General features: G+C 51.0%; 9 protein-coding genes across 9 annotated transcripts; 3 read left to right on the top strand and 6 right to left on the bottom strand.

Annotated features, from left to right (window-relative positions):
- Nucleotides 1–91: 91 nt before the first annotated feature.
- On the top strand, nt 92–785 carry N7508_004092 (cytosine deaminase; the record flags this gene model as incomplete). Its single annotated transcript, XM_058462158.1, has 3 exons — nt 92–250; nt 364–629; nt 764–785. 3 exons carry the CDS (start codon nt 92–94, stop codon nt 783–785), a joined length of 447 nt encoding a protein of 148 aa, XP_058320783.1.
- A 152-nt stretch (nt 786–937) lies between these two features.
- Nucleotides 938–2,193, bottom strand: N7508_004091 (uroporphyrinogen decarboxylase HEM12; the record flags this gene model as incomplete). The annotated part of the gene is made up of 4 exons (XM_058462157.1): nt 938–1,008; nt 1,059–1,982; nt 2,048–2,089; nt 2,139–2,193. 4 exons carry the CDS (start codon nt 2,191–2,193, stop codon nt 938–940), a joined length of 1,092 nt encoding a protein of 363 aa, XP_058320782.1.
- Nucleotides 2,194–2,581: 388 nt separating this feature from the next.
- Nucleotides 2,582–4,111, bottom strand: trm82 (putative tRNA methyltransferase; the record flags this gene model as incomplete). Its single annotated transcript, XM_058462156.1, has 3 exons — nt 2,582–2,948; nt 2,999–3,658; nt 3,708–4,111. The coding sequence occupies 3 exons, from the start codon at nt 4,109–4,111 to the stop codon at nt 2,582–2,584; spliced, it is 1,431 nt and encodes a 476-aa protein (XP_058320781.1).
- A 270-nt stretch (nt 4,112–4,381) lies between these two features.
- On the top strand, nt 4,382–5,439 carry N7508_004089 (60S ribosomal protein uL10; the record flags this gene model as incomplete). Its single annotated transcript, XM_058462155.1, has 3 exons — nt 4,382–4,555; nt 4,615–4,684; nt 4,742–5,439. The coding sequence occupies 3 exons, from the start codon at nt 4,382–4,384 to the stop codon at nt 5,437–5,439; spliced, it is 942 nt and encodes a 313-aa protein (XP_058320780.1).
- A 963-nt stretch (nt 5,440–6,402) lies between these two features.
- Nucleotides 6,403–9,114, bottom strand: N7508_004088 (putative GARP complex subunit Vps53; the record flags this gene model as incomplete). Its single annotated transcript, XM_058462154.1, has 3 exons — nt 6,403–7,134; nt 7,184–8,979; nt 9,042–9,114. 3 exons carry the CDS (start codon nt 9,112–9,114, stop codon nt 6,403–6,405), a joined length of 2,601 nt encoding a protein of 866 aa, XP_058320779.1.
- A 472-nt stretch (nt 9,115–9,586) lies between these two features.
- N7508_004087 (uncharacterized protein) lies at nt 9,587–11,853 on the bottom strand (the record flags this gene model as incomplete). The annotated part of the gene is made up of 3 exons (XM_058462153.1): nt 9,587–9,631; nt 9,687–11,171; nt 11,359–11,853. The coding sequence occupies 3 exons, from the start codon at nt 11,851–11,853 to the stop codon at nt 9,587–9,589; spliced, it is 2,025 nt and encodes a 674-aa protein (XP_058320778.1).
- Nucleotides 11,854–12,579: 726 nt separating this feature from the next.
- On the top strand, nt 12,580–14,040 carry N7508_004086 (retrograde cargo receptor ERV46; the record flags this gene model as incomplete). Its single annotated transcript, XM_058462152.1, has 3 exons — nt 12,580–12,811; nt 12,860–13,040; nt 13,095–14,040. The coding sequence occupies 3 exons, from the start codon at nt 12,580–12,582 to the stop codon at nt 14,038–14,040; spliced, it is 1,359 nt and encodes a 452-aa protein (XP_058320777.1).
- A 443-nt stretch (nt 14,041–14,483) lies between these two features.
- On the bottom strand, nt 14,484–16,148 carry N7508_004085 (uncharacterized protein; the record flags this gene model as incomplete). The annotated part of the gene is made up of 1 exon (XM_058462151.1): nt 14,484–16,148. One exon carries the CDS (start codon nt 16,146–16,148, stop codon nt 14,484–14,486), a length of 1,665 nt encoding a protein of 554 aa, XP_058320776.1.
- Nucleotides 16,149–17,880: 1,732 nt separating this feature from the next.
- On the bottom strand, nt 17,881–21,642 carry N7508_004084 (uncharacterized protein; the record flags this gene model as incomplete). Its single annotated transcript, XM_058462150.1, has 4 exons — nt 17,881–20,940; nt 20,988–21,142; nt 21,189–21,554; nt 21,627–21,642. 4 exons carry the CDS (start codon nt 21,640–21,642, stop codon nt 17,881–17,883), a joined length of 3,597 nt encoding a protein of 1,198 aa, XP_058320775.1.
- Between the last annotated feature and the right edge of the window lie 1,407 nt (nt 21,643–23,049).

The following is a 23,049-nucleotide window of genomic DNA, read 5'->3' as shown; positions in this document are numbered from 1 at the left end:
GTCATAGAGGGGCGGAAGTCTCCGATTGTAGATAACTAGACATAACTTATACATATCCCATTTTCTCTTCTTGAACCGCCACAACTCAACTATGGAACAAGATCCAGGATTCATCGCCGCTGTCGAGGAGGCCAAGCAAGGTCTGGCCGAGGGAGGCGTCCCAATCGGCGCCGCTCTAGTATCCAAAGACGGCAAGATCCTAGGCCGAGGCCACAACATGCGCGTGCAGAAGGGGAGCGCTGTCTTGCATGTCAGTCACCACCTTGATACTATCTAATATACTATATACTATATCCGATCAATTCTAGATCAGATCTAGATCTACTAGTAGGGATCATGATATGCTAACGCTAATTGTCTAAGGCTGAGATGTCGGCGCTTGAAAACTCCGGCCGGCTTCCTGCTTCCGCTTATGAGGGTGCCACTATGTATACCACTCTCTCGCCTTGTGATATGTGTACTGGCGCCTGCATCCTCTACAAGGTGAAGCGTGTGGTTGTTGGTGAGAACGTGAGCTTTATGGGTGGTGAAGAGCTGCTCAAGAACCGTGGGAAGGAGGTTGTTGTCCTTGATAGTGCTGAGTGCAAGGAATTGATGGCCAATTTTATGAAGGAAAAGCCGGAGCTATGGTATGTTTCTGTTTCTTTCTTGCCTTTGGCTTTTGCTTTCCCGTTTATTTGTGCTTTTAGGTGCTGTGATGCGCGTGGCTGCATTGGCTTTCTTGTGTTCACAGTCTTTGATACTGATGCTGGATTCGGTACAGGAATGAGGATATCGCTGTCTAGTTTCATTAGGCTGCGTTGTATAGCCTTAAATACCCTGAGAATTGAAAAGAGTCATATCGTGAGCTGGGAGTGCTTTCCTTTCCTATGTAGTCGTAGTCCTTTATGATCTCAGTCGGGGAAGAAGCCGACCACTTTTAATGTTCATGGTCCAACTATACGGTCAATCGGTGGATCTCCTCAAAGAAGAACTTGAGGTGCTCGGGGTCAACAAATGGCGTGACACCTACATGGCCAATTAGCTTTTGATATAACCCTAATATGAGGCACACTTACCGTGACCCAGGTTACAGATCCACCCCTGCTTGTCCTTCTTGAATCCCTTCACCATATGCTCGACAGTCTCGGTAATAGCAGGGGGGCCACCGTACAGCATGCCGGGGTCCGCATTACCCTGGATGGTGACACGGCCATTGGCAATGCGCATAGCCTCACCAGCATCGTGCAGCCAGTCCAGACCAACGACATTGTAGCCCGAATTGCAAAGGTCGTCCAGAGCGTACCAAGCGCCCTTGGCGAAGACAGTCATAGGAACAGGCTCCAAGCCCATCTCCTGCAGGCGCTTGGGCAGATTGGCGGAAATGTGACGCAGGTAGGGAAGCGAGAAGGAAGCAAACGAAGTGGGAGACAGCTCGCCAGCCCATGAGTCAAAGACCTGCACTAACTGCGCACCGGCGGCGACCTGGAGGGCGAGGTATTCCACGCAGATCTCAGCGATCTTCTGAAGCAGAGCCTGTGCCTCCTTCGGGTACTTGTACACCCACTTCTTAGACTGCACGAAGAGCTTGCTACCACCGCCTTCGACCATGTAGCACAGCAGTGTCCACGGCGCGCCACAAAAGCCAATGAGAGGCACGCGGCCTTTCAGCTTGAAGCGTGTGAGGGAAATTGCCTTGTAGACGTAATCCAGCTCTGTCTTCACATCCACTTCCTTCTCCATCACCTTGGCGTATTGTCCGTCGTCGGGCGACTGGAGGGGTTCGGGGAAATGAGGTCCCTTCTTATCCACCATCTCTACGGCCATACCCATAGCCTGGGGAATAACCAGGATATCGGAGAAGATGATAGCGGCATCGATGAGGCCTTCATAACGTTCGATAGGCTGGAGAGTCAGGGTCGAGGCGATTTCGGGTGTGCGGCAGCATTCGAAGAAGTCACGTCCTCCCTTTGCTTCATGGTACTCGGGGAGATAGCGACCAGCTGTTAAAGAGAGGATCAAGGTCAGATAGATGCTTCAGTTTGTGAGCTCGGTAGTAATAACTTACCCTGTCGCATGACCCAAATGGGAGGACGCTCCACCTTCTCGCCTGCGATTATCAGCTCCGGTCAAGTTGAAAAAAATCAGATTCGACATACCCCGAGCAGCCCTCAGCAGCAAATCGTTCTTCAGTGGCTCAAATTGCTCCTGCATTGTGTGATGTGGTGGGATGAAGGAGGGGAAGTCGAATTCAAGTTCTCCGGGTGCCGCGGGCCGCGATTGGATCGGAACCTCGGGAGGTTCGATCTAGAAAGGCGCTACGTTGAACGTAATAAGCTGCTTCACATTTTTTCTAGTGTTGAAATCATTTACATCAGAAATTCAATATGCAGACTACTGAATATCTGTTCACTCGGAGAATAAAGAAGAACCAAAATCTCTGTTGATCCACGACCCGTATATATATACTCAAAGATCCGAGCGATTTCTACATACTATTTCTCATTTTTTGCCAATTAAACATAGATTACTCTTCATAGTCTCATGCGAATTTGGAGATATCTAAACTATTTGCTGAACCTACATAGAAACATGCCCACTTTTAATCCCACGCAGGGTTCTTCCGGAGAACAGACAAACCGTACAATTGTTCGTTTAGCGACTTGGTGGTCTTCTCGTCCAATTCCGCCTCAACGATTGTGCTGTCCTTATCGTTGATTTTGGAAACAACTGAGTCCTCCGTAGGGATCCATTTTCCATATTCAACTCGGAAGGTTTCCAGAAGAGCCTGGGGAGATGATCTCCAGACACTGGTCGAGTTGGGTTCGCGCAGGTTGTCTAGGGAAACAACAATGCTGCCCTTGGAGCTGATCGAAACCAGATCAATTACATTGCCTGAGAGCTGAAGGGTCTCTTGTTGCTTTAGCGTGTTGTCGTTTTCGAGGGTGTAGCAAAGAAGTTGCGAAGATCTGCTTCCTGTATTAGTTTTGATAGTGATCACGACTTCAGTGGCACATACCCTTCAATTGCAACAAAGATGTTGTTCGTATCATTGATGGAGACAGCCCAGATTCCAGAAACACTGATGTCGGTTTCAGACTCAGACAGAGAGACCTTCTGCAAGACCTGACCCCCAACCCAGTTCCACACAAGCAAATGCTTGTCGCCACCACCTGAGACGAGAACATCCGGTGCCCAGGAAGGAATGCAAAGCTTGCTAATGAAAGAAGTGTGACCAAAGCAGTATTGTTCAATGACATGCGCTTGGGGGTGACCACGGGATACACGGATATGCTCATCACGATCCGCAGTCAGGATGTAACTCCTTGGGTGACTGATGCTTGAGTCTGCAGGCCTGGTGACAGAGACCATATCTGTCAGCATGGAAACATGACCAATGATGGCCTGATGCTCGAAGTTGAGTGCAGTGGTCTCTACTGAGGCTTTCTTCTTCAACGCAGCTTGTCTCTTCTGCTGCTCCAAAGATTCCAGGTTGCGTCTCGTATGCACAGTGAGATTAGTGGCAGATGGAGTATACTCCTTCTCTTCGGCCACGGTTCGCTTGTACTCTGAGCTGGGAATCACGGGAATGATGTACACATCGCCGAACTTGTCGGCGCACAGGATGTCATTTTCATCAGGTGTCAGAGCCAACACACTTGGCCGCTTTGGCATTGTTCTAAAACAAATGAGCTTGATGAAATTGAAACGGACAAACGATAACCTACCGGACGCTCTCCTTTACGAATTGTCCATTGCCGCTCAAGCTGTAGACTCGGACACACTTGTCCTCGGCAGTAAGGAAGATTACATATTTGCTTTTGGCCACAATTAGGAGGGGAATGTTGGACCAAGTGAGCTTGACCTCTTCCTTCGACCCCTTATCTGCAGACTCGGATTGCTCATCCTTCTGCTCAGGCGAAGATAGCTTGCGTCTCTTGCCCGGGGGACTCTTGAGATCGTCCGAGACGGCCAATTCATACGCACTCGGGAAAACATCTAGACATTCGCCAGTAGAAGCAGAGTATGAATAGACCTTGGCACCAGCAGTAGCAATTAGCAAATCAGACTGGCCTGCTGATTCTCTTGCGACATATCGCAGACACTGAAACGGGTGCTGCAGAGAAGGCATGTTGAAGCGGGCGACCCAGCTGGATATATAAACCAATCCAACTCCAGATAAGACCACGAATGCACAGAATAGACTCGTATCGCAATGGCAATCGAAGTCCGTCGTCTCTCGTCAAGTCCATATGGGCGGGTCTACTTTTTACGTCACGTGACCCACTAGCGAACGCACCAAAAAGTTTTCCCGAAATCGCACCAAACCTTTTCTCTTCTTCATTAACCACAACAACGACCTTGTCCTTAAACAACCTATCTTCAGCGAAATTAAGGAGAAATGGGGGGCAAGTCAGCTACCAAGACCGCTTACTTCGAGAAGCTCAAGCAGCTTCTCGATGAGTACCGCACCGTCTTCATTGTCGGTGTCGACAATGTCAGCTCTCAGCAGATGCACGAGATCCGTATCTCCCTCCGTGGAGAGGGTGTCGTCCTGATGGGAAAGAACACCATGGTATGTCTCTCAATTGACAATGGCTGTCTTGAACTGCTCGTTGACTGAATGTATTTTAGGTTCGTCGTGCTCTCAAGGGCTTCATCACCGAGAACCCCGAGTTCGAGCGTCTTCTGCCTCACGTTAAGGGTGTGTATTACTTTTACTTGTCGCATATGACCAATTGGCTAACATGAAAACTCCCAGGCAACGTTGGTTTCATCTTCACCAACGCCGACCTGAAGGCCATCAAGGAGAAGATCCTTGCCAACCGTGTCGCTGCCCCCGCTCGTGCCGGTGCCGTCGCCCCCGGTGACGTCTGGATCCCCGGTGGTAACACCGGTATGGAACCCGGTAAGACCGCGTTCTTCCAGGCTCTTGGTGTCCCCACCAAGATTGCTCGTGGTACCATCGAAATTGTCTCCGACCTCAAGCTCGTTGAGGCCGGTAACAAGGTCGGTGCCTCCGAGGCTACCCTCCTTAACCTGCTGAACATCTCTCCCTTCACCTACGGTATGACCATTCAGCAGGTCTACGACAACGGCCAGTGCTTCGGCGCTGATGTCCTCGACATCACCGATGAGCAGCTCCTGAAGACCTTCTCCCAGGCCATTCAGACCATCACTGCCATCTCCCTGGCTGCCAACTACCCTACCCTCCCCGCCGTCATGCACTCTCTCATCAACGGCTACAAGAAGGTCCTCGCTGTCGCCATCGAGACCGACTACAGCTGGCCCGAGATTGATGAGCTCAAGGACCGCATCGCTAACCCCGATGCTTACGCCTCTGCTGCTCCCGCTGCCGCTGCCGCTGCCACCTCCGGTGGTGACGCTCCCGCTGCCGCCGCTCCCGCTGAGGATGAGGAGGAGTCCGATGAGGACATGGGCTTCGGTCTCTTTGACTAAACGCCTCTTCCACAGGACGATGCCATGTATTAGATTTACTTGAACCGGCGCTTGAAAAAGCTACTGGCAATGAAATATAATGCTTTGGCAATGGACTCTTCGGAAACCCAGGACTCGTATAATGGAACGTAGCCGCGCTCCATTGTCGTCTCCAATGAATTGGTGAGTTTTAACCATTCTTTTACACTCTTTTCTTTCCCCGACACACATTACCCTCTCACGCTGGCGGATGATTATACATTTTTAACCCCGAGCATCATGTCCCTCTCTGGGACGCTTTGAAGATTAAAAACAGCAACAACAACACTCTAATTTTTTGATGACGCCATACCCTTCACACATTGCTTTTGCCTCTCACTTTGTTTTGACTCAATTTGCAAACAATTGCTAACTTGCGAAAAGATTACAGATCCTCGCCTTGCAACAGTAGGCTGATATCTCGTAGGCAATTCTGTAGCTGGATGATGCCATTAGGATATATGTTCGCTTGTGTTGTTGTCTTAGTTGATTTTCAACACTCAATGGAATTATTAAGTTACATTCCGTTCACTATTCGTAGCAATCCTTGTACTCATTTTGTTCGAAATCGAATTGTATGTGTCTTATTCAAATATGCTTAAGGTCATGCCTGCTGTGGTGCTACCTAGCCCGTGATACCAACGGTGATCTCAGGCAAGGTCCCGCGATTGTCTTTCTTGTCTCTGCTGGTATCTGTCCTGCTGTCCGCTCCTAGTTACATGGAGAACTAGTTGGCCTCAAAGTATCATGAAAGTAGCAAGAAAGTAGCACAGTATGTCCAAATGGTATACAAATGCCAGATACAACCCCATCAAACATTAACTATAGAAAGGACGCCTGGATATAAGCTATGTACCTTCTAACCACAACACGTGGTATCCACGCTCCAACAAAATAGAAAAGCATAAAGAAAAAAGAATAATCAAACAAGAGCAGTGCCCACCACTAAGCTCCATCTTCAGTACTCCGACCGAACCTCCCACCAAATCCACCCAGATCCCGACGGAAGAATTTCCCAATATTCTTCAAGTTCTCATTGAGATTACCTCCCGCCGTCCCTTCCGAGGTCTGCACATTATTAGGCTGAAGCATGGACCCAGACGGAGCAGGAGATGATGTCCCCGATGGACTTGTGATGCCCGATCCAGAGGCGGGGCCTCCTCCAGCGCCGAGGGTCGTGAGACTTGGGTTTCCGAAACGGTCGACCCCATCCTTTGCTGCGGAGATGATTGCTGAACCGAGCATTGAGGCATCGAAGCGAGATGGCATGGCTGAGCTGGCGCTGCCGAGTCCTAGGCCTTGAGATACGGAGGTCGTCCCCGTGGCTGTGGGGCCTTGGAGGGCGGCGAGGATGGGATTGTTTGACTGGAGGCTTGAGGCGTAGCGATCTGAGGCGCGGTGGAGCTGGAATAGTTCCACGAGGTGATTTTGTTCTTGGCGGCTGCGGATGCCTTTTAGGTCGAGAATCTTGCGGAAATTGTTGTTGTTTCGGTCCGCGATGTGGATTAGGTATGCTTGGACTAGAGCTTCTGGTGGTGATGGGCGGACCTGGAGGGTTTTGAGGAGGGTTTCAATCTTGAAGAAGCTTGTGTTTACGCGCTTGACGAAGCCGGTTGGAGCGGGGGCGGGGAGAAGAGATGAAAGGCCGCTCTTGAGGGTATAGGAGTCGAGAAGCATCTGGAGGTTGAGTTAATGAGATGAAAGGAGGAGGCGGGGGGTTTCATACCTGTTCAGCACCAGTTTCCGATACAGGCTTGCATTGGAAAACATTACTGATGAACTGAGTCGTCATGAGCTCCACCAAATGATCAGAGAAGGCACGCGCATATTGCTGCTTGTGCAACAGCTGGAGGATCTCTGATGCTTTATCTTTCGTGTGAGAAAGCATTTCGCCCACATACGAGCTCTGGTCGCTGACAGCCTCAATCTTGGCCCACGGCGTATTACGCATCTCTCGCCAGGAGGGCTCAAGCTCGACTTCGACTTGTCGCACCAGACCCCGTACAGCAGCAGATGCAATGCCCATAAAGGAATCCGCTTGGCTTTGCAAATCCACAGATTGCTTCAGGTTCTCGTCCAGCCTGCCCCTGATCTTCTCTTCCAGCTGATTGCAGGTTGTGTAGCAGTAATCGGCGGTGTTCAAGACTGAAACCAGCTCTTCTATCGTAGGCACTCGAGAAGGCGTGTGCCCTGTTGGTCGCTCACTTATATAGTTGAGAAGAACTTGCTGGGCATATTGATCCAGATATTTCGCAAATACCTTTGCCAGCTCCACCAGACTGCCTCCAGTTGAGAGCTTGGCACACTGTTGCAATGCATGCCTGTAGAATGCGAAAAGTTCGGTCGAGGATGATATGACAATGTGAGAGTTGAACTCTTCATCTGGAACTTTAAGGGGCTGTTGACGGTACTTGGGTAGCAACGCCGCGAGCTGTTTATCCTGGGCCTCAACCCAGACACTTAGGTACGGCTCGAATGCCTCGGAGATAGACTGGCTAAATACTGGCGGCTCAGTAGAAGTGAAAGTGTCAGTAGATGCACGCGATGCGGGGGCAAAGCGGCGCTCAAGAGAATGCTCAAAATCGAGTGTCTCTTGCAAACACGAAAGCAGCAAATTGACATCAAAATTCTGTCCACTGCGCACAGACCGAGACAAGATACCCTTGAAGTCATCCCGTGTGCCTTCACAAAAGACATTGGCCAGAATCTCATTGACCCGCCACGAAGCCGGGAAGATGGCCGCATTCTCCTCATCATAAATCTTTAATATGCGACGGAACCACGAATACCGGCGGGAGATGTTATCTAATGATCCAGCTTCTTCATTATTCCGGAAGACCTGCCTGTACTCGCGGAGCTGTGTATTGCAGTACCAAGTCACCAGACGAGACCGTGCATGATCACCCAGGGCATCTGCGACCAGACAGGCCTCCGCGAGCATCGCCCGCTTGGGGCCTACTTCGCCCTTTGCAAAGGCAATCTCAAAGTCCTCACAGACCTGCTCTTGGAGGTCACGTTGTATATCTGCCACATTCCGACTCAGCATGGCGATCTGGTCAATGGAGCGGTATGACTTGAAGTGGGCCATTAACTGGATCACGGCCTGGAGTAGCTGTGCACAATCCCCGTATTGTCGCGTCCGGCTGAGAGCCTGAAGCTGATCGTATGCTGTAGTCAACATTTGCAATCGCTTCAGCGCCGTCATCGAAAGTGTCAGGTTCTTCTTCGCATTGTCCAGCTGCTTGATATCCGCCGTCATATCGGTGATGGCCTGCTCGGTCTTCAATGCGCGTTCCCGGACGTCGTCAATTTTCTTGAATAGCTCCGACAGATCAGCCTTGGCTGCCTGTATCCGTTCCACACTGTCGGCATTGGAGGTGACCTGCTCCTCCACGAGGGTGCCGATGTCATCGTCGAGTTCATCTTCGCATTGGTGCAGGGCGTCGGAGATTTGAGAGACGGAGGAGAGGGTGGAAGGATGGGAGAAAACAGCGTTCAAGTGTTCAATTGGATCGTAGTCCACTGTTATTGCTTTGGTGTTAGTTAGCATGCACAATGGTCACGAAAGGCCAATTGTTCCGCACCTGCATCCAAGGCATCGAGGTGTTCCTCATCTGGCGGCATATGGCCGGTCGTTGGGGCAGTAATCGCAGTCATTCCATCAGCTTGTTGCAACAATCATCCCGCCCTTGGCCTCGAGACAGTTTAGGCGGAATGCGTGGGAGAGGTGGAATGGCGGAGGTGAATCGCGGCCCGCATGGCTCTAGCGCGCCAGCTTGGCATCTTACGCAACCCTACATTGTGTCTAATGTACTTAACTTGGATACTGGTTTATGTACCGAACAACCCCAATTTACTCAATTTACGAAGAATGAAGTGACTATCTAAGTTTTGTTTGTTTTTTGGGGGGTTGGGTTTCGCCCATTGGCCCCAATGTTCAGAAATATAACATTTGTCCCCCATCGCCGGAACCATGCAAATAGAAAATATTGAGACATTTAGAAAAGAAAACAAAATCCGATGCATCGTACGTTCGACCCCTTTTGGGGTACATATGTATAGCTAAAAACGAAAGCAGTCAAGCCAAGGCGCGAGTAAATGGGAATCTAAACGTGAGATGAAGCAAAGCTCACACAGGAGCAAGGAAAGCATCTGGTGGCAACTGGTTTTGTGCCTGTTAAGGCCATTAGTATATGGCTGTAATCCCAGGGGACAATATGTTTGCTTACCTTTAGCTGTTCGAAATTCTTCCACGCAGCCTCAGGATTCCAGTCATTGCTCGACAAGGCCATTTCCGAGAACTGAGGGGTCATGCCAGACTTCGCGCTCAGCTGTGCGATCAACTGTTCACGTTGAGCTTGGTCGCCACCAAGAACTGCACTCGGAGCGGCAGAGACAGGGCCCGAAGCAGGGGGAGCAATAGCCTGAGGAATATCTGTGTTCTCGGGGATCCAGGCCTCGTGTCCACCGTAGGCACGGAGACAGAACATGTCGTTGACCACTCGAATAGCTCCAGGTACCGCACCAGGTCCGATGACGAGGGTACGATCGAAACTGCGCATCTCAACCTTTCCACCAACGCTCTCTTCGAGATGGCCGTGAATCGTCAGGAGGAGACCACCCACTCCAGTGGGGCTTTGTCCAGTGGGATCGGGCAGGCCGGGAACTGGGTTGCACTCGATGAGCCATTTCTCGGGGAACGCGGCCATATCAGGGTGGCGGGTGGGAGGGAGTGCATTCCAAACTTCGCGGATCTTCTCAGCACCCTTGAAGGAGCGCGACATGCGAGCACTAAGGTGGTTGATCTTTTGCAGGTTGCGACTCTTTTTGATGTATTCATCCCAGGCAGCTGTTTCGCTGTTGGGGGCTCTGGGAGCTGAGGTGTTGATGTTGAGTGAGAAGACCGAGTTGTCATCGTAGACATTGTTGATCACGGTGTTGCGGTCATTATCGTAGCCGGTAAAGAATCCACGGACGAATGTCTCGCCGATTTGAGATTCATCTAGGAAGTGGGGAGACCGGACTGGAATAGGCGTCTTCTTTTGAGCAGCGACTTCCTCCGGAGTGCGAACCTGGACATTATTGAGCTTTTGTAGCCTGGGGTACCACTTGAGCATAGTGTCCTTGAATGCAGGATCGGTGCAGAAAGGATTGCCAGTCATGTCCAAAAATTCGAGGCTGCGGAATTTCCACCGCCAGCCAATAAGAGATTGGGCATCTTTGAGGTTGTTGTTGGAAAGATCGAGATTCTTGATATCGGGAACAGCGTGCGCGAGGGTTGTAACGACAGTAATGTTGTTCAACTGGTTGTCTGCAAGACTGGCGCTTTCGACTGCAGCTCGCCTCTCAGAAGCAGTCTTGAAACCCATGTCCCACACCTTCATGAGAGCAGGGAAGAACTTGGACTCGGTGGAAGTGGTGTTGAAAATTCCCATAGCCTGCAGATCGGGATCGCTGGCCAGCTTTGACATATCGAGAAGCTTGGTATCGGGGTAGAATCGCTTGCCCAGGATAGTAGTCATCTTTGCCTTGGTGTCGGCTGTCGATCCAGGACCAGTTTGCACAGCAGCGATTTCTTGCTCGGCCAAAGTGTTGGGGTCGTACGGTTCAACGCTGATGTTGATTCCAGCGAAGGTGTTGTTGTTGATTCGGAGCATTGTGTCGACAAGATCAGGATGAACAAATGCCACAACAGTGTCGCCTTCCACACGCGACTAGTTGAAAGTTAGAGAGGTGCCAAAGGACCTTGATCTGGGGTCACCCAGAGGAGGAAAAGCCAAAATGCCCAGAAATTGTTGATGATCGTTCGGTAGGAGGACCATCCTCGGAAACGAGAGGACAAGATAGCGGGGAATGTCGAGCATTGAAGTTGGTGACCGCCAATTCGAGTGTTGAACTTACCTTTGTAACTCTTACGCGAGGACCAGTCTTGGTGAGGGAATTGAGGCGTCGTTCGATAAATGCGAGAACAGCTTCGACGCCGCCGTCCTTGTCGGAAGCAACCTTGCTTTTTTTCCATCCACGGACACTGAAAGGAACCGATTCGCGCTTGCGGGCGTTCCTGTCATTTTGGCGATTTTGTCGAATAGTAGCTTGGGATTCGGTACTGGTGATTGCACGCTGAATCGCATCCACGTTCATGTCGCGCGGCGGGCCTCGGCCACCTCGACCAGGTCTGCCAGAACCTCGACCACCGGCAGTAGTGCCTCCGGTGCGTGGAACCGCAGGACGGCCTCCGCCAGCGCCAGAGCGGCTTGCCTCAGGACGTGAACCTTTGCCCCGAGAGCCACCTGCATCCATATCCATATCTCCATCTCGATCGGTGCGAGTGGGACCCCGCTTGCGAATGCCCCCGCGATCACTACCGCCGCCACGGCGGGATTTCATCGAAGGCATGATGGCTCTTGGGTGGGGTTGAAGGATGTAGGACGATAGAGACGATTGGTGGAAAGTAAGGGAAGTCGCCGGAACGTGAAAAAGCTGTAGCAAAGAAAGCTACGCGCGATGCGCCTCAGATCAGGCACGGAAAAAAAGTTGCAAGCATGCAAGAGCGTCGCAAACGGACATGCAAGTCGAAAGGGCGGGTATCGAGGAGTAAATAAAGAGAGAAAAGATGATAAAGAGAAGTTGCAGGTGCAACACTCCAAGAAACCCGACAGAATAATCGTCAATAGACACATGAACAACGGTCGACTCTTCAAGCAAAAAGTGACGTGAAGGGCACGTGATGCGGCGGTTAGTAGTCAAGTGACTGGTGTGATGACTCATCTAGGAATTGGCCAATCAGATGTTGTTTTCTGGCCTTTGAACGGTATCTCCATACATCGAGCTGCAGGTATGTCGGACTGGCATTGGTTTGTCTAGCTCTACACACTCCTTCACAGCTAGAACAATACAGCATTTGAACTGGGTTACACATACTGGATTATTGGTATGATTGTTTCTATTCTCGATTGATTGTTTGTCTATTGAGTCGATGGGTCCAAGACGTGCGCGTTCAATGACCACCCAGCTAACGTGTTCACGTTCTCTTTGATTTACAGGCACTTCTGATATTCACGCTGTCCCCAGACCCTGACCAAGCCCTGCGCCTCACCATATGGTCCCCAACTGACCGGCGAGATGGCAAAATCGCGATTCACAAGGCTCGACGCCTTCGCCAAGACGGTTGAAGATGCTCGGATTCGCACAAACTCCGGAGGTGTTATCACCATTGTCTCCCTTTTGATTGTAATGTGGCTGGTATGGGGAGAATGGGCTGATTACCGACGCATTGTCGTGGAACCAGAGCTCGTAGTCGACAAATCGCGAGGTATGGATAGATCCCGATCAGATTGGACCCACGATGGTATCCGTAAGACAATTGGAGAAAGTTGGCTGACAATTCATGTTTGATGCACAGGGGAGAGAATGGAGATTCATCTGAACATGACCTTCCCTCGGTTGCCATGTGAGCTCTTGACACTGGATGTCATGGATGTCTCTGGCGAGCAGCAGGTTGGTGTCGCACACGGTGTGAACAAGGTCCGCCTCAGTTCCCACTTGGAGGGAGGAAAGGTTATTGATGTCCAGGCTTTGGACCTGTAAGTTATAGCTCTCGGAAACCCCTTCCACAGTCACAACCTGACATCTCTTAGACACTCCCCGCAAGACGCTGCTAAGCACTTGGCCCCAGACTACTGCGGACAGTGTGGAGGAGTACCAGACGCACCCCCGAACGCCATCAAGCCCGGATGCTGCAGCACTTGTGACGAAGTGCGCGAGGCCTACGCCCAGAAGCAGTGGGCATTTGGCGATGGCGGCGGTATTGAGCAGTGTATTCGTGAAGGGTACGCTGAGAAGCTCGCTGAACAGCGCAAGGAGGGATGCCGTATCGAAGGTGTGCTGCGTGTAAACAAGGTGGTAGGAAACTTCCACATTGCACCAGGCCGCAGTTTCACAACCGGCAACATGCATGTCCACGACCTCGACACCTACGTCGTTCCCAATGCACCTCCTTCAGACCAGCACACTATGTCCCACTTCATCCATGAGCTTCGTTTCGGACCTCAGCTCCCTGCCGAGCTCGCTGACCGCTGGCAGTGGTCTGACCACCACCACACTAACCCGCTCGACGATACCCAGCAGGAGACCGACGAGCCCGGCTACAACTTCATGTACTTTGTCAAGGTCGTATCGACATCTTACCTGCCCCTTGGCTGGGATCCTCTCTTCTCCTCCTCCATTCACAGTGCCTACGACAAGGCACCACTCGGTGCCCAAGGTCTTGGATATGGCTCTCAGGGAAGTATCGAGGCACACCAATACTCGGTCACCTCGCACAAGCGTCCCCTTATGGGAGGCAACGATGCCGCAGATGGCCACAAGGAGCGCGTGCACGCCGGTGGTGGTATCCCCGGTGTTTTCTTCAACTACGATATCTCTCCAATGAAGGTTGTCAACCGCGAGGCCCGCCCTAAGACTTTCACTAGCTTCCTCACCGGAGTCTGTGCTATTATTGGTGGTACTCTGACTGTCGCTGCTGCTCTGGACCGTGGTCTCTATGAGGGTGCTATGCGCGTCAAGAAGTCGCACTCGAACTGAATCCTTTTGTTGGAGTGATAGGGGTTTTTAGCATATACAGAGCATCTCTGCATGATTGATCTATTTTGATTTTGAGTTGTGGAGCTTTGTGGGATTGAGAAGTGGCACTTGCGGCGTTCTTGGGATACCTATGCATGCTTTTTTGCGGTTGTGTTTGGTACTAGATGTAAATGTTCATCTAGCAATAGCATCGAATTTTGTTCATAAAAAGGGCCGCCATCGTAGAACTTCACAGGAGGTAGTGCCTAGGCAAGTACACAAAAATGCCCCTAAGTTGCACCCACTGTGGCTACCTACAAGAGCCAGACCTACTACACAAATATACAATAAAGACAAGAACTCAATCTTCAAGACAATATCATGAATCATATACATGAATCTATACTAAAAGGATATCATATACAAGAAACCCGCTCATGCACATCATACGCACAAGCCCCACCTCACGCACGAACAGACCCACGCGCATAACTAACCCTCCTCGACTCCGAATGCTTCTCCCGATCAGCAGCAAGCTGCTGCGCAAACTTACTCTTAGCCCGAATAGCCGGTCCCTTCCAATAGAAGACATAAATAGGAATAAGCACCAGGAAGCCAACACATCCCAGCAACGTACTCGCCCACTGCAGATGATACTTGCTGCCCATATTCTGGTACATAGGCGTGGAATACATAGTAGCAATACCAGCGAGGAAATCTCGTGCGAAGCCATTGCCACCTGTCGCGGATGCAGAGTACGGCCCGTACGCCGCGACCATATAGTCGATTGTTGCCATGTAGATGGCGTAGTTTGCCATTGCGATTAGGCCGGCGAAGATGCACGGTGCGATCCAGGGGATTGGCGGGCCCATTGATGTCCAGGCAAAGCCTAGGAGGCCGATTGGTTCCAGGGGCGCTATGAAGAGGAGGAGGAGGAGACGGCGCTCGGCGAGTCGGCTTGCTGCGCCGTTTGCGCGGCGGACTTTCATTTGGCGGTAGATGTCTGGTAGGAAGATGATGTAGGCTATTATGTAGCCGATTAGGATTGAGCCGAAGGTCAGGCCCACTGCTAGGGTTGAGAAGTTCCATTGTTCGAAGACTAGGGTGAAGGATTCGGTGAAGACGAAGATCAGGGCGTCTGAGAAACCTGATAGGAGGGAGAGGAAGAGGACGATTGGTTCGCGGAGGAACATTTCGAAGGGTCGGATCCAGATACGGAGAACGTCGTGGATGTCTAGACGGGGGGTTTTCAGTTCGTTTGGACCCCAGATGTCTTCGCCGTTTTGGCGGCGGCGTTTGGCTTCGCGGTCAATTAGGATTGTTGCGCGAGTTTCGGGGACGATGAAGAAATGCATTGCTTGTGTTACGCCTCCGACTATTAGTTGAACCCAGAAGACCCAATGCCAGGAGAGCCATTGACCGATGAAGCCGCCGAAGAATGGTCCTATTGTTGAGCCACCGACGGAGGATAGAACCACGAAGGCTACGGCGAAGCCTTGATCATCGGCTTCCCACATATCGGCTGTCATGCCAAGGGTGACAGAGCCACCGGCTGAACTGAGACCACCAAGGATACGGCAGACCACGATGGTACCGAAGTTGGGTGCGAGGGCACAGGGGATTTGCCAGATATTCACCAGGAAGAGAGAGAGCTGCATGATGGGCCAACGGCCGAACTCCTCACTCCATGGTGCCCAAAGTTCACATCCAAAGGCGTACGCAACTAAGAAGACACACTGGCCGACTCGGGCCGCTTGCTCGCTAATATGGAATTCCTCTGTCATACCCGTCACGGCGTTGGCATAGACACCCGTGTTGAAGTTCATGGACATCTGTACGACGAAAATGACACTGAGAATCGACCATTTCTTCCAGAATGGGAAGCAGAAACCAAGCTTATCGTAGCAGTCGTCTTCTGTGAGTTCGGGCTTACCGCCAGTACGGAGTTTGGGCGAGTTTGAGTGACTGCCTACGTCGGAGTCGGAGGCATGTTCGGCGTGGGCATCGGCGCCACGATCTCGTTCGATCTTTTCTTTTTGTATACCGGCTTCGTCTTTGATTGAGGAGTCATTAGAATTGGAATTCGAGGCCTCCGGCTTCTCAGAAGCCGGAAAGTCGTTTGAAGCCATGGGGAAGGCTTTAGTTGTAGACTATTGTATAGAGTCCACAATCATGTACATATATGGGGATCTGAGGAAGTGGAGACCAGAAGAGTGGAGAAGAAAGGTTGACGACCGTTCTATGTACGAATTGCTTGTAATAAATGCATTGCAATGAGAGGCGACATGGCTGTTTATAAGATATCTCCCAATAGCGCACCGTGCCATTCGGAACCCGGATGGCCATGTTGGGTGGTTGGCAGCTCATTGGATATCAGCTAAGTCATCAACCAATTATAGCTGAATGGAAAAGGGCTTTAGCACTTGTTGGCACTGATTGGCAGTGGGCAAAACCTGTCTGTCAGTTGGGCCCTTACTGTAACGGCAACCCGAACAGACTACGTCATACTCACCTGAACTACGTCAAACCTCAACTCGGACTGTACACTTTTCTCCACGCTCATTTGATTGAATTGAGAAGATGGACTGGGGCTCCAAGTCTATGTTGTCATAGCTGGTGGCTTGAGTTATCAATTGTACTCCCTTGGTTTGGATAGCCCTATGTCCTGTTCCTACCAAGCCACTTCGTAGTATAAAACAAATCATTTATTTCGCTACTCAAATTCTCAACGAAATACAACGATGTTATTCAGACTAAATTGTCGACACAAAGACTAAGCAGTGAAGCTATGAAGTAAACCTAGACAAGCAAAAGCAGGATCAAGAACAGGCTGCAGTCCTTGTACGTCACATCAGCCTCCTGGGGCCAAATTCTAGACTAAGCAACAAGTCTACATATCAACCAATAACTATACCGCGGGTCGTCAGCGTGCTTAAATACACTACACTACAGTATAAAAGTCCAGACCAAGTCCCAACACAACATAAACTTATGTTCTCGGGTAGATGTACCTGCTGATGGTGGCCGCTGGAGCCTGGAATGTCGGTTTAATCCGAATTTACAATTTGTGTATGATGTCCTATCTGGTGAACAGTGCATGTTTCTGATATCTTACGCTCTCTTTTTCAATATGCATGGCTCTTTAGATTAGTAGATAAACATATCTACTGTATGGGCGAAGCGGAGTTCTCCGACTCGGTGATCGGCGTTTACATTGCCGACGAAGCAAAGGGCTTTTACTAGAACCTTAAGTACATCTAGACCTGCACATCTGAAGTAAAAGCCACAGAACTAAGTATAATGTTTCGGTCTGATCAAAAAACAATCAATCAGTCTAATCAGATCAGAGATATATGCCAAGCAGACACATCTACACTCGGAGAGATGATAAAAGACGTAGAAAAAGATGAGCCAGGTTGAAATAGACAAACGGCATAGACGAAATGGCCAGAGTAAAGTGAATTTCCAATGAAAAGATATGAATCTGAATCTGAAAATGAAAAGCAAATCGCATGTAATGAGACGAGACACCCGCGCCAATCTGCAACTCCGGTTGGATGCGATGCAACAAGGTAATAGGACAGTAACTTGCAATGAATGAGGTATGGAATGAAATGAGATGAGCAATGATACTGGTAATGACAGTGTGTGCCGTGGAGGTGAGTTGAGTAAAGGAGAAGAGTGCGTGTGTGGTGAACCTGGTTGTGTTCCAGGCTGGAATAGTTATGCGAATGGAAGGGACAAAAGATATGCTGATGATAAAGATGTGCAAGGAATGTAGGTTGACGGAAAGGAAAGTTGGTTTAGTGGTAGTGATAGGGATGATAGGAAAATGGATTGTGATCCGCGGATTCACCCCGTCTATTTAGCGTAGCCGTAGAAGCCCGGGTTCTGGGTGTGCTGGCTTTGCGGGTAGACGGACGGAGCCTGAGGGGTCTGCTGGGAAAGCTGACCGTACCAGGAGGACCGGCGAGGCTCATCGGGGCGATTCATTTGGTTAAGGGCGTCCCATGTATGACTGGCAACAGGCATGTTGTACATGGATGCCTGGCCACCATGTTGAGGTGGGTACACGGAGGCGGCCTGTTGGGGCGACATGGATTGGTGCAACATTGGCTGGGGTGCGTACTGTTGCTGGTGCATCATGTGCTGCTGGCGGTGTGCAATGGCTTGCTGGACCATCTGGTTCGACATTCCCTCTTTCATCTCACGCTTCTCGCGCTCGCGAGCGTCAATGGCAGAGACGAGACCACCAGGATTCACCGGTGCATGGGGCTTGCGGGTATCATTGTTCATGTTGAAAAATGACGAACCGGTCATGCGGGCGACGTGCTCCTGCTCACGGGCAGAAAGATGGATTGAGGCATCATTGTGGTTGAGCATGCTGGTGGCACCGCGAGATGAGGGACGGTAGTTGGGATCTCTGTTCATGGGCGAACTGGAGCGGTAGTTAGGATCCCGGTTCATAGGCGAGCTAGAGCGCGCGAGCTGAGCCCAATCACCGGATACCGGGCGTTGCACCATTGTGGCTCCAGAGGGGGTACGATTGTGCATGTGCATCGGAGGGCTGGGAGCGGCCCGTTGCTGTACATATTGCTCCGGGGTAAGGCCACCAGGTGTGACAGGGCGACCAGATGCCATTCCAGGTTGCCACAGCATACTCCGCCGGTACTCCTCTTGGGAGGATGGTCTTCCATTAGCCTGGTCCATTTGATGAGTAGGGATCGTGAGCTTCGTTCCCTCCGAATCCCTCCGTTGATGAAGTGGCTTCTTCAAAGCATCCCCAGTGCTCGGGCGTCCAGTGGTAGGCATGTAGGTCATAGTTGGCCCGAAGTCCACGTTGGGGATGTCGGGATTCGAGGTTGGCGCTTTGTCCGTAGTATAGCGAGCGTCACCAATGACAAGATCTTTAGCAGCTGGAACTCCCACGGTCTTCATAACACCCATTCTGGGCTTGGTCGACTTGGTCGAATTCTTGCTGTAGACAGAGCCATGGGTACTGGCATAGTCAGGCGACACCGTCGAAGCATCATCGTAGACGCTTTCCTCGTCGTTTCTGGCTGCTGACGAGATCGGGGACGGAAGGTGGGGAGCAATTTGGTTCAGCACATCCTCGTCAAGGGTGTGGCGCAGATCATCATAGCTCGGTTCGCCTTGTCCTTGTGACTCGTCGGCGAATATGTCGCGCTGTGGGACTGGCTTGCGTCGGACGGACTTGCTAGTGTCAATTGGAACACGCTGGGGGGATGACCGCTGAGGGGAGGGGCCGCCAGTGTTGGTGGTATTAGGGCGGTGTTCCGGAACCTTGGGCGGGCGAACTGGGACTGCCATGGTCATGGACTCGTCGCTCGAGGAGTGTGCAAGAGAATTGTTAGAGGCGATGTGACTAGGGTGGTAGATGTTGTTAGGGTCCCGTTGCTGAGGCTGCTGCTCGTTTGGTTGCTGCGACTGTTTCCAAGCGGCGGCGGCGGCGGCGGCGCTCAACCCAGCCCCTCCAACCGATGTGAGTTGAGAAAGGGTGGCGTGAGACATGCGATTGTTTTGAAGCCTCTGCTCCGATGATGCTTCCGGCCGGTTGGCTGGCATCTCTCTGGGACCATGCGAAAATGCGGGCGGACTCATAACGGGCGATGGTGGAGTAGGAGGTGGATGCTGCTCTCTCACAGGCTCGAGATGTCCATTTTCAAGGGCTGGAAGACTATCGGAGCTTGAATTCTCGGCAATGGGAGCCACGGTCGGGGTTCCATCACGGGGCGCTAGGTCTTGAGCAGATGAGTTAGGGGAGCTCTCGGCCAATCCACGACCGGTTGTGGGGGCACTGTTGAAACCGGTGGTGTCGGAGAATCCACGAGTGTGATACGAAAGTGGCGATCCGTCGATCCTGGGAACTTCTTGAATAACTGCCTCCGCGGAGTGGTTGAATTCGGGCTTGTTCTGGAAAGCAGAGACTTGACGGCGAGGGTCAACGGGGACATCGCTGTAGCGGCCAGACATGCTAGAGCGATAACGAGGCTTCGAACTGTTGACGCTGTTGGTTCTGCTTCTGCCTGCCGAGATTCGTCGCTGGGTTGCTGCTTTCAACTGTTTCCGCCACTCTGCCTCGCTCCACTCCTGGCTTCCGGGTGTCTGTAGGAGACTGGCAATATCCAGCACATCCAAATATCCATAGCGTCGCTCCTTGGGGAATGCAAACATGATACTCTTAATGTGGTTGGTATCGGCCACCAGGCGAGTCGGACGGCCGTATAAATTGAAAGTGTCGAATGTTGGGAAGAGGAATCGCAGCATCATCTCGAATCCAGATACAGCAGCATGCAGTTCAGGCATAACAAACACAAGACCCTCCTTGGAGCTTCCATCTGCATGGGTAGTAATCCGACCCTCCAACTTCACCAGTGTCGATGCATCGATTAAAGCCTTGGACTGTGGGTAAATTGCATATGCCGAATACACATTAGTGATGGTGGCAATTGGTGTCACCTTTTTGGTCTTCTTGGTCTCGTAGAATTTGATATTTCCAGTGACCGGAATTGACAAGCGGTCATATGCCGATTTCTTGATGATCTTGCGCGCTTTTTGCATCTCTTTCTCGTCTGGCGGACTGATGACGAACCAGCACCGTCTCCATGGAGTTCCAGCTCCAAATCGCACGCGCGCCCAGTCTTCGTATTTGAATTTCGTGGGTACTAGGATGGTGTTGATTCCATTGAGAGTCCTTCCTTTGGCTGCAATCAGAGATCCGGTATAAGCTTCATATAAAGATGTGTGTTCGAACAGCGCGAGACGAATCGCGGCGGTCCATTGCGTCAAGGAGTGGAAGGAGTTGAAATGCAAAAGGTATCGGTTTTTGCCTGCAGATGAAAGGCTCAGGACATTCTTCAATGGCTGTACAGCACCATTTCGGATCGGCAGGGTCTCAATCTGTGAATGTAAGCGCATGTCCGGTATCGGCAGAGATCCAGACTCACCATCTTGATTGACGCATCGGCCAAATTGATAAAGGTCGCAGGGACCTCTTCGCCACCTGCTGCGTCCAGCGCAGCACCATCCCATAGCGAAAGAACGGTCCCGACAAGTTGCGCATAGCATTCCACCCATTGCCGATCACCAGAAGGTCGACCAACTGCATTTGTTAGCGGCTTCCCCGCAAAGATAGTCGGTCCACCTACGAGAATCCAGATCATTCAATTTCAAGAAATATCCTTCCTGGTAGACCTTGTTGGTGTGAATGTTCAGAAAGGAAAAAATTGGCGACAGCTCCGGCGGGGTGTCGTTCGCCTGCTGGAGTAACGGCGGATTGCGCGAGAACACCATGGATGCCGGACGTGAGCCTCCGTTGTTTCTTGGAGCAGATCCCACCGGTGATAACTCAGAGGGGGGCGATGTCGATGCTGTCTCGGGGGGAGGAGTTTGCCACCGGGGTGGTGTATCGGCGGGCGTCACACTCTCCGGAGTGGCGTTACTGGACGATAGCCTGCTTCCTTTGCCGGAGTCATTGTTTTTCTGACCCCCGAAGCTGGAAATAAACGAGCGAACTGCAGAAAATGCAAGGGATAGTCAACATCGGGCTCTAGTCAATTTTCCGGCGGCGCCGACGATCAACTTACCACGCGAACGACCCATGACGTCGGAAGACGTGCAGAGATGACTCCGAAGAAGCCCCTCAACGAGTGCAACACTGAAAGGTTAGAAGCGAATGAAGATCAGTGGGATCTAAAAAGGAGCCGTTCAGTCTGAACAGGACTGAGGAAGTTTAATCCATGGAGAAAGGTAAGGCAAACAAAAAGTAAAGAGAAGAACGAGCGGTTAGGCCGGAAAGGTGTGTCTGCCAAGGAAGATGACGTTGACCTAAGAGAAAGAGGGTATTTTGGGGATTTAGGGAGATTTGGGTATATGAGAGAAAGAAGATGAAGATGAAGAAGATTTGACAACGGCGACTAATCTGGGGACTCTCCGTTTAACTCTGTGTGACCTCAGGCCAAGATATTGCCTATTTTTACATTCTACACTCTATACATTCTTGATCACTTTGCATGCTTATGAACCCTAGACAATTAGACCTAGACTAGCCGATCCGCGACGAACTAAGACATAAGTAAAATTAGCAGTGCATGTCTTAGCCAAGTTAGAACTATGACCCATCCACTATTCAACTCTTTCATATAAGGCAATATTGTTTCCCCTTTCAACCCCCTAATTCTCTCCTTTCCCCTAATCTAACGTGATTCATCATTCTGGCTCATTTTGGTTATGGCGTCGCTTTAATTTGCGCCACATACCATCTAAAATGGACGCTTGACCCAGATAGATGACCACGGCCGGAGCGAACAATGTGCCTCATTTCGCTACACTTTGGGTTAGTGGCTTGCCACAGCTCATCTTCTTCCACGTTGCGCTTGCGGATCCACCATGGCGTGGCCCAAGGCGAACCTTGCCTTTCCCCGGCCTTCGGACGCGTACTCATATTGGTCGAGCTCACCGCCAAGCTCGAAATATCCTGCTTTTCGCTGACATAGGCAACTCGCGAATCATAGCGTCTTTGAAATTTCAATAATGCCCTCATGCCCTCTCTTTCTTCTTAGGCTCGGCACTTGCATCAGTGGACTCTAAGCGACCCACGGACCTTTTTTTGCGCTCCTGCATTAGGGTCTCCCCAGTCCCAGCCACAATTTTCACGGGGACTTGGAATCTTGGCGCAGATCGAGGTCAGAGATCATGCAGTGATGTAAGACGCCTGGAGAAGACCCCTGATACCCAATCTGATCAGGTGGGTTTGCAGGGTTATAATCAACTAATCCCCTTTAGGACAATAGACTAGGCCTAATGTAGATGTTGATCTTTGGTAACTCGTAGATTATGCTTAATTCTATACTTACATCCATGGCTCCAGAACAAGTATACGTGTGAATTCATAAGTCTACCCCTAAATCAAATCTGAGATCGACACTATATGTCTCTTGGCGTAGCTTTCCCAGCACTTTGGGGATATACGAGGGAAAGCCTGCATTGATCTGCTGTAAGATGCCCCAC

This window comes from Penicillium antarcticum (genome assembly GCF_028974205.1).
Source record: "Penicillium antarcticum strain IBT 31339 chromosome Unknown utg000004l_segment0_segment0, whole genome shotgun sequence".
Classification (NCBI taxonomy): Eukaryota; Fungi; Ascomycota; class Eurotiomycetes; order Eurotiales; family Aspergillaceae; genus Penicillium; species Penicillium antarcticum.
Note: the sequence above shows the minus strand (reverse complement) of the source record. Positions and strands in the feature narration are given on the sequence as shown.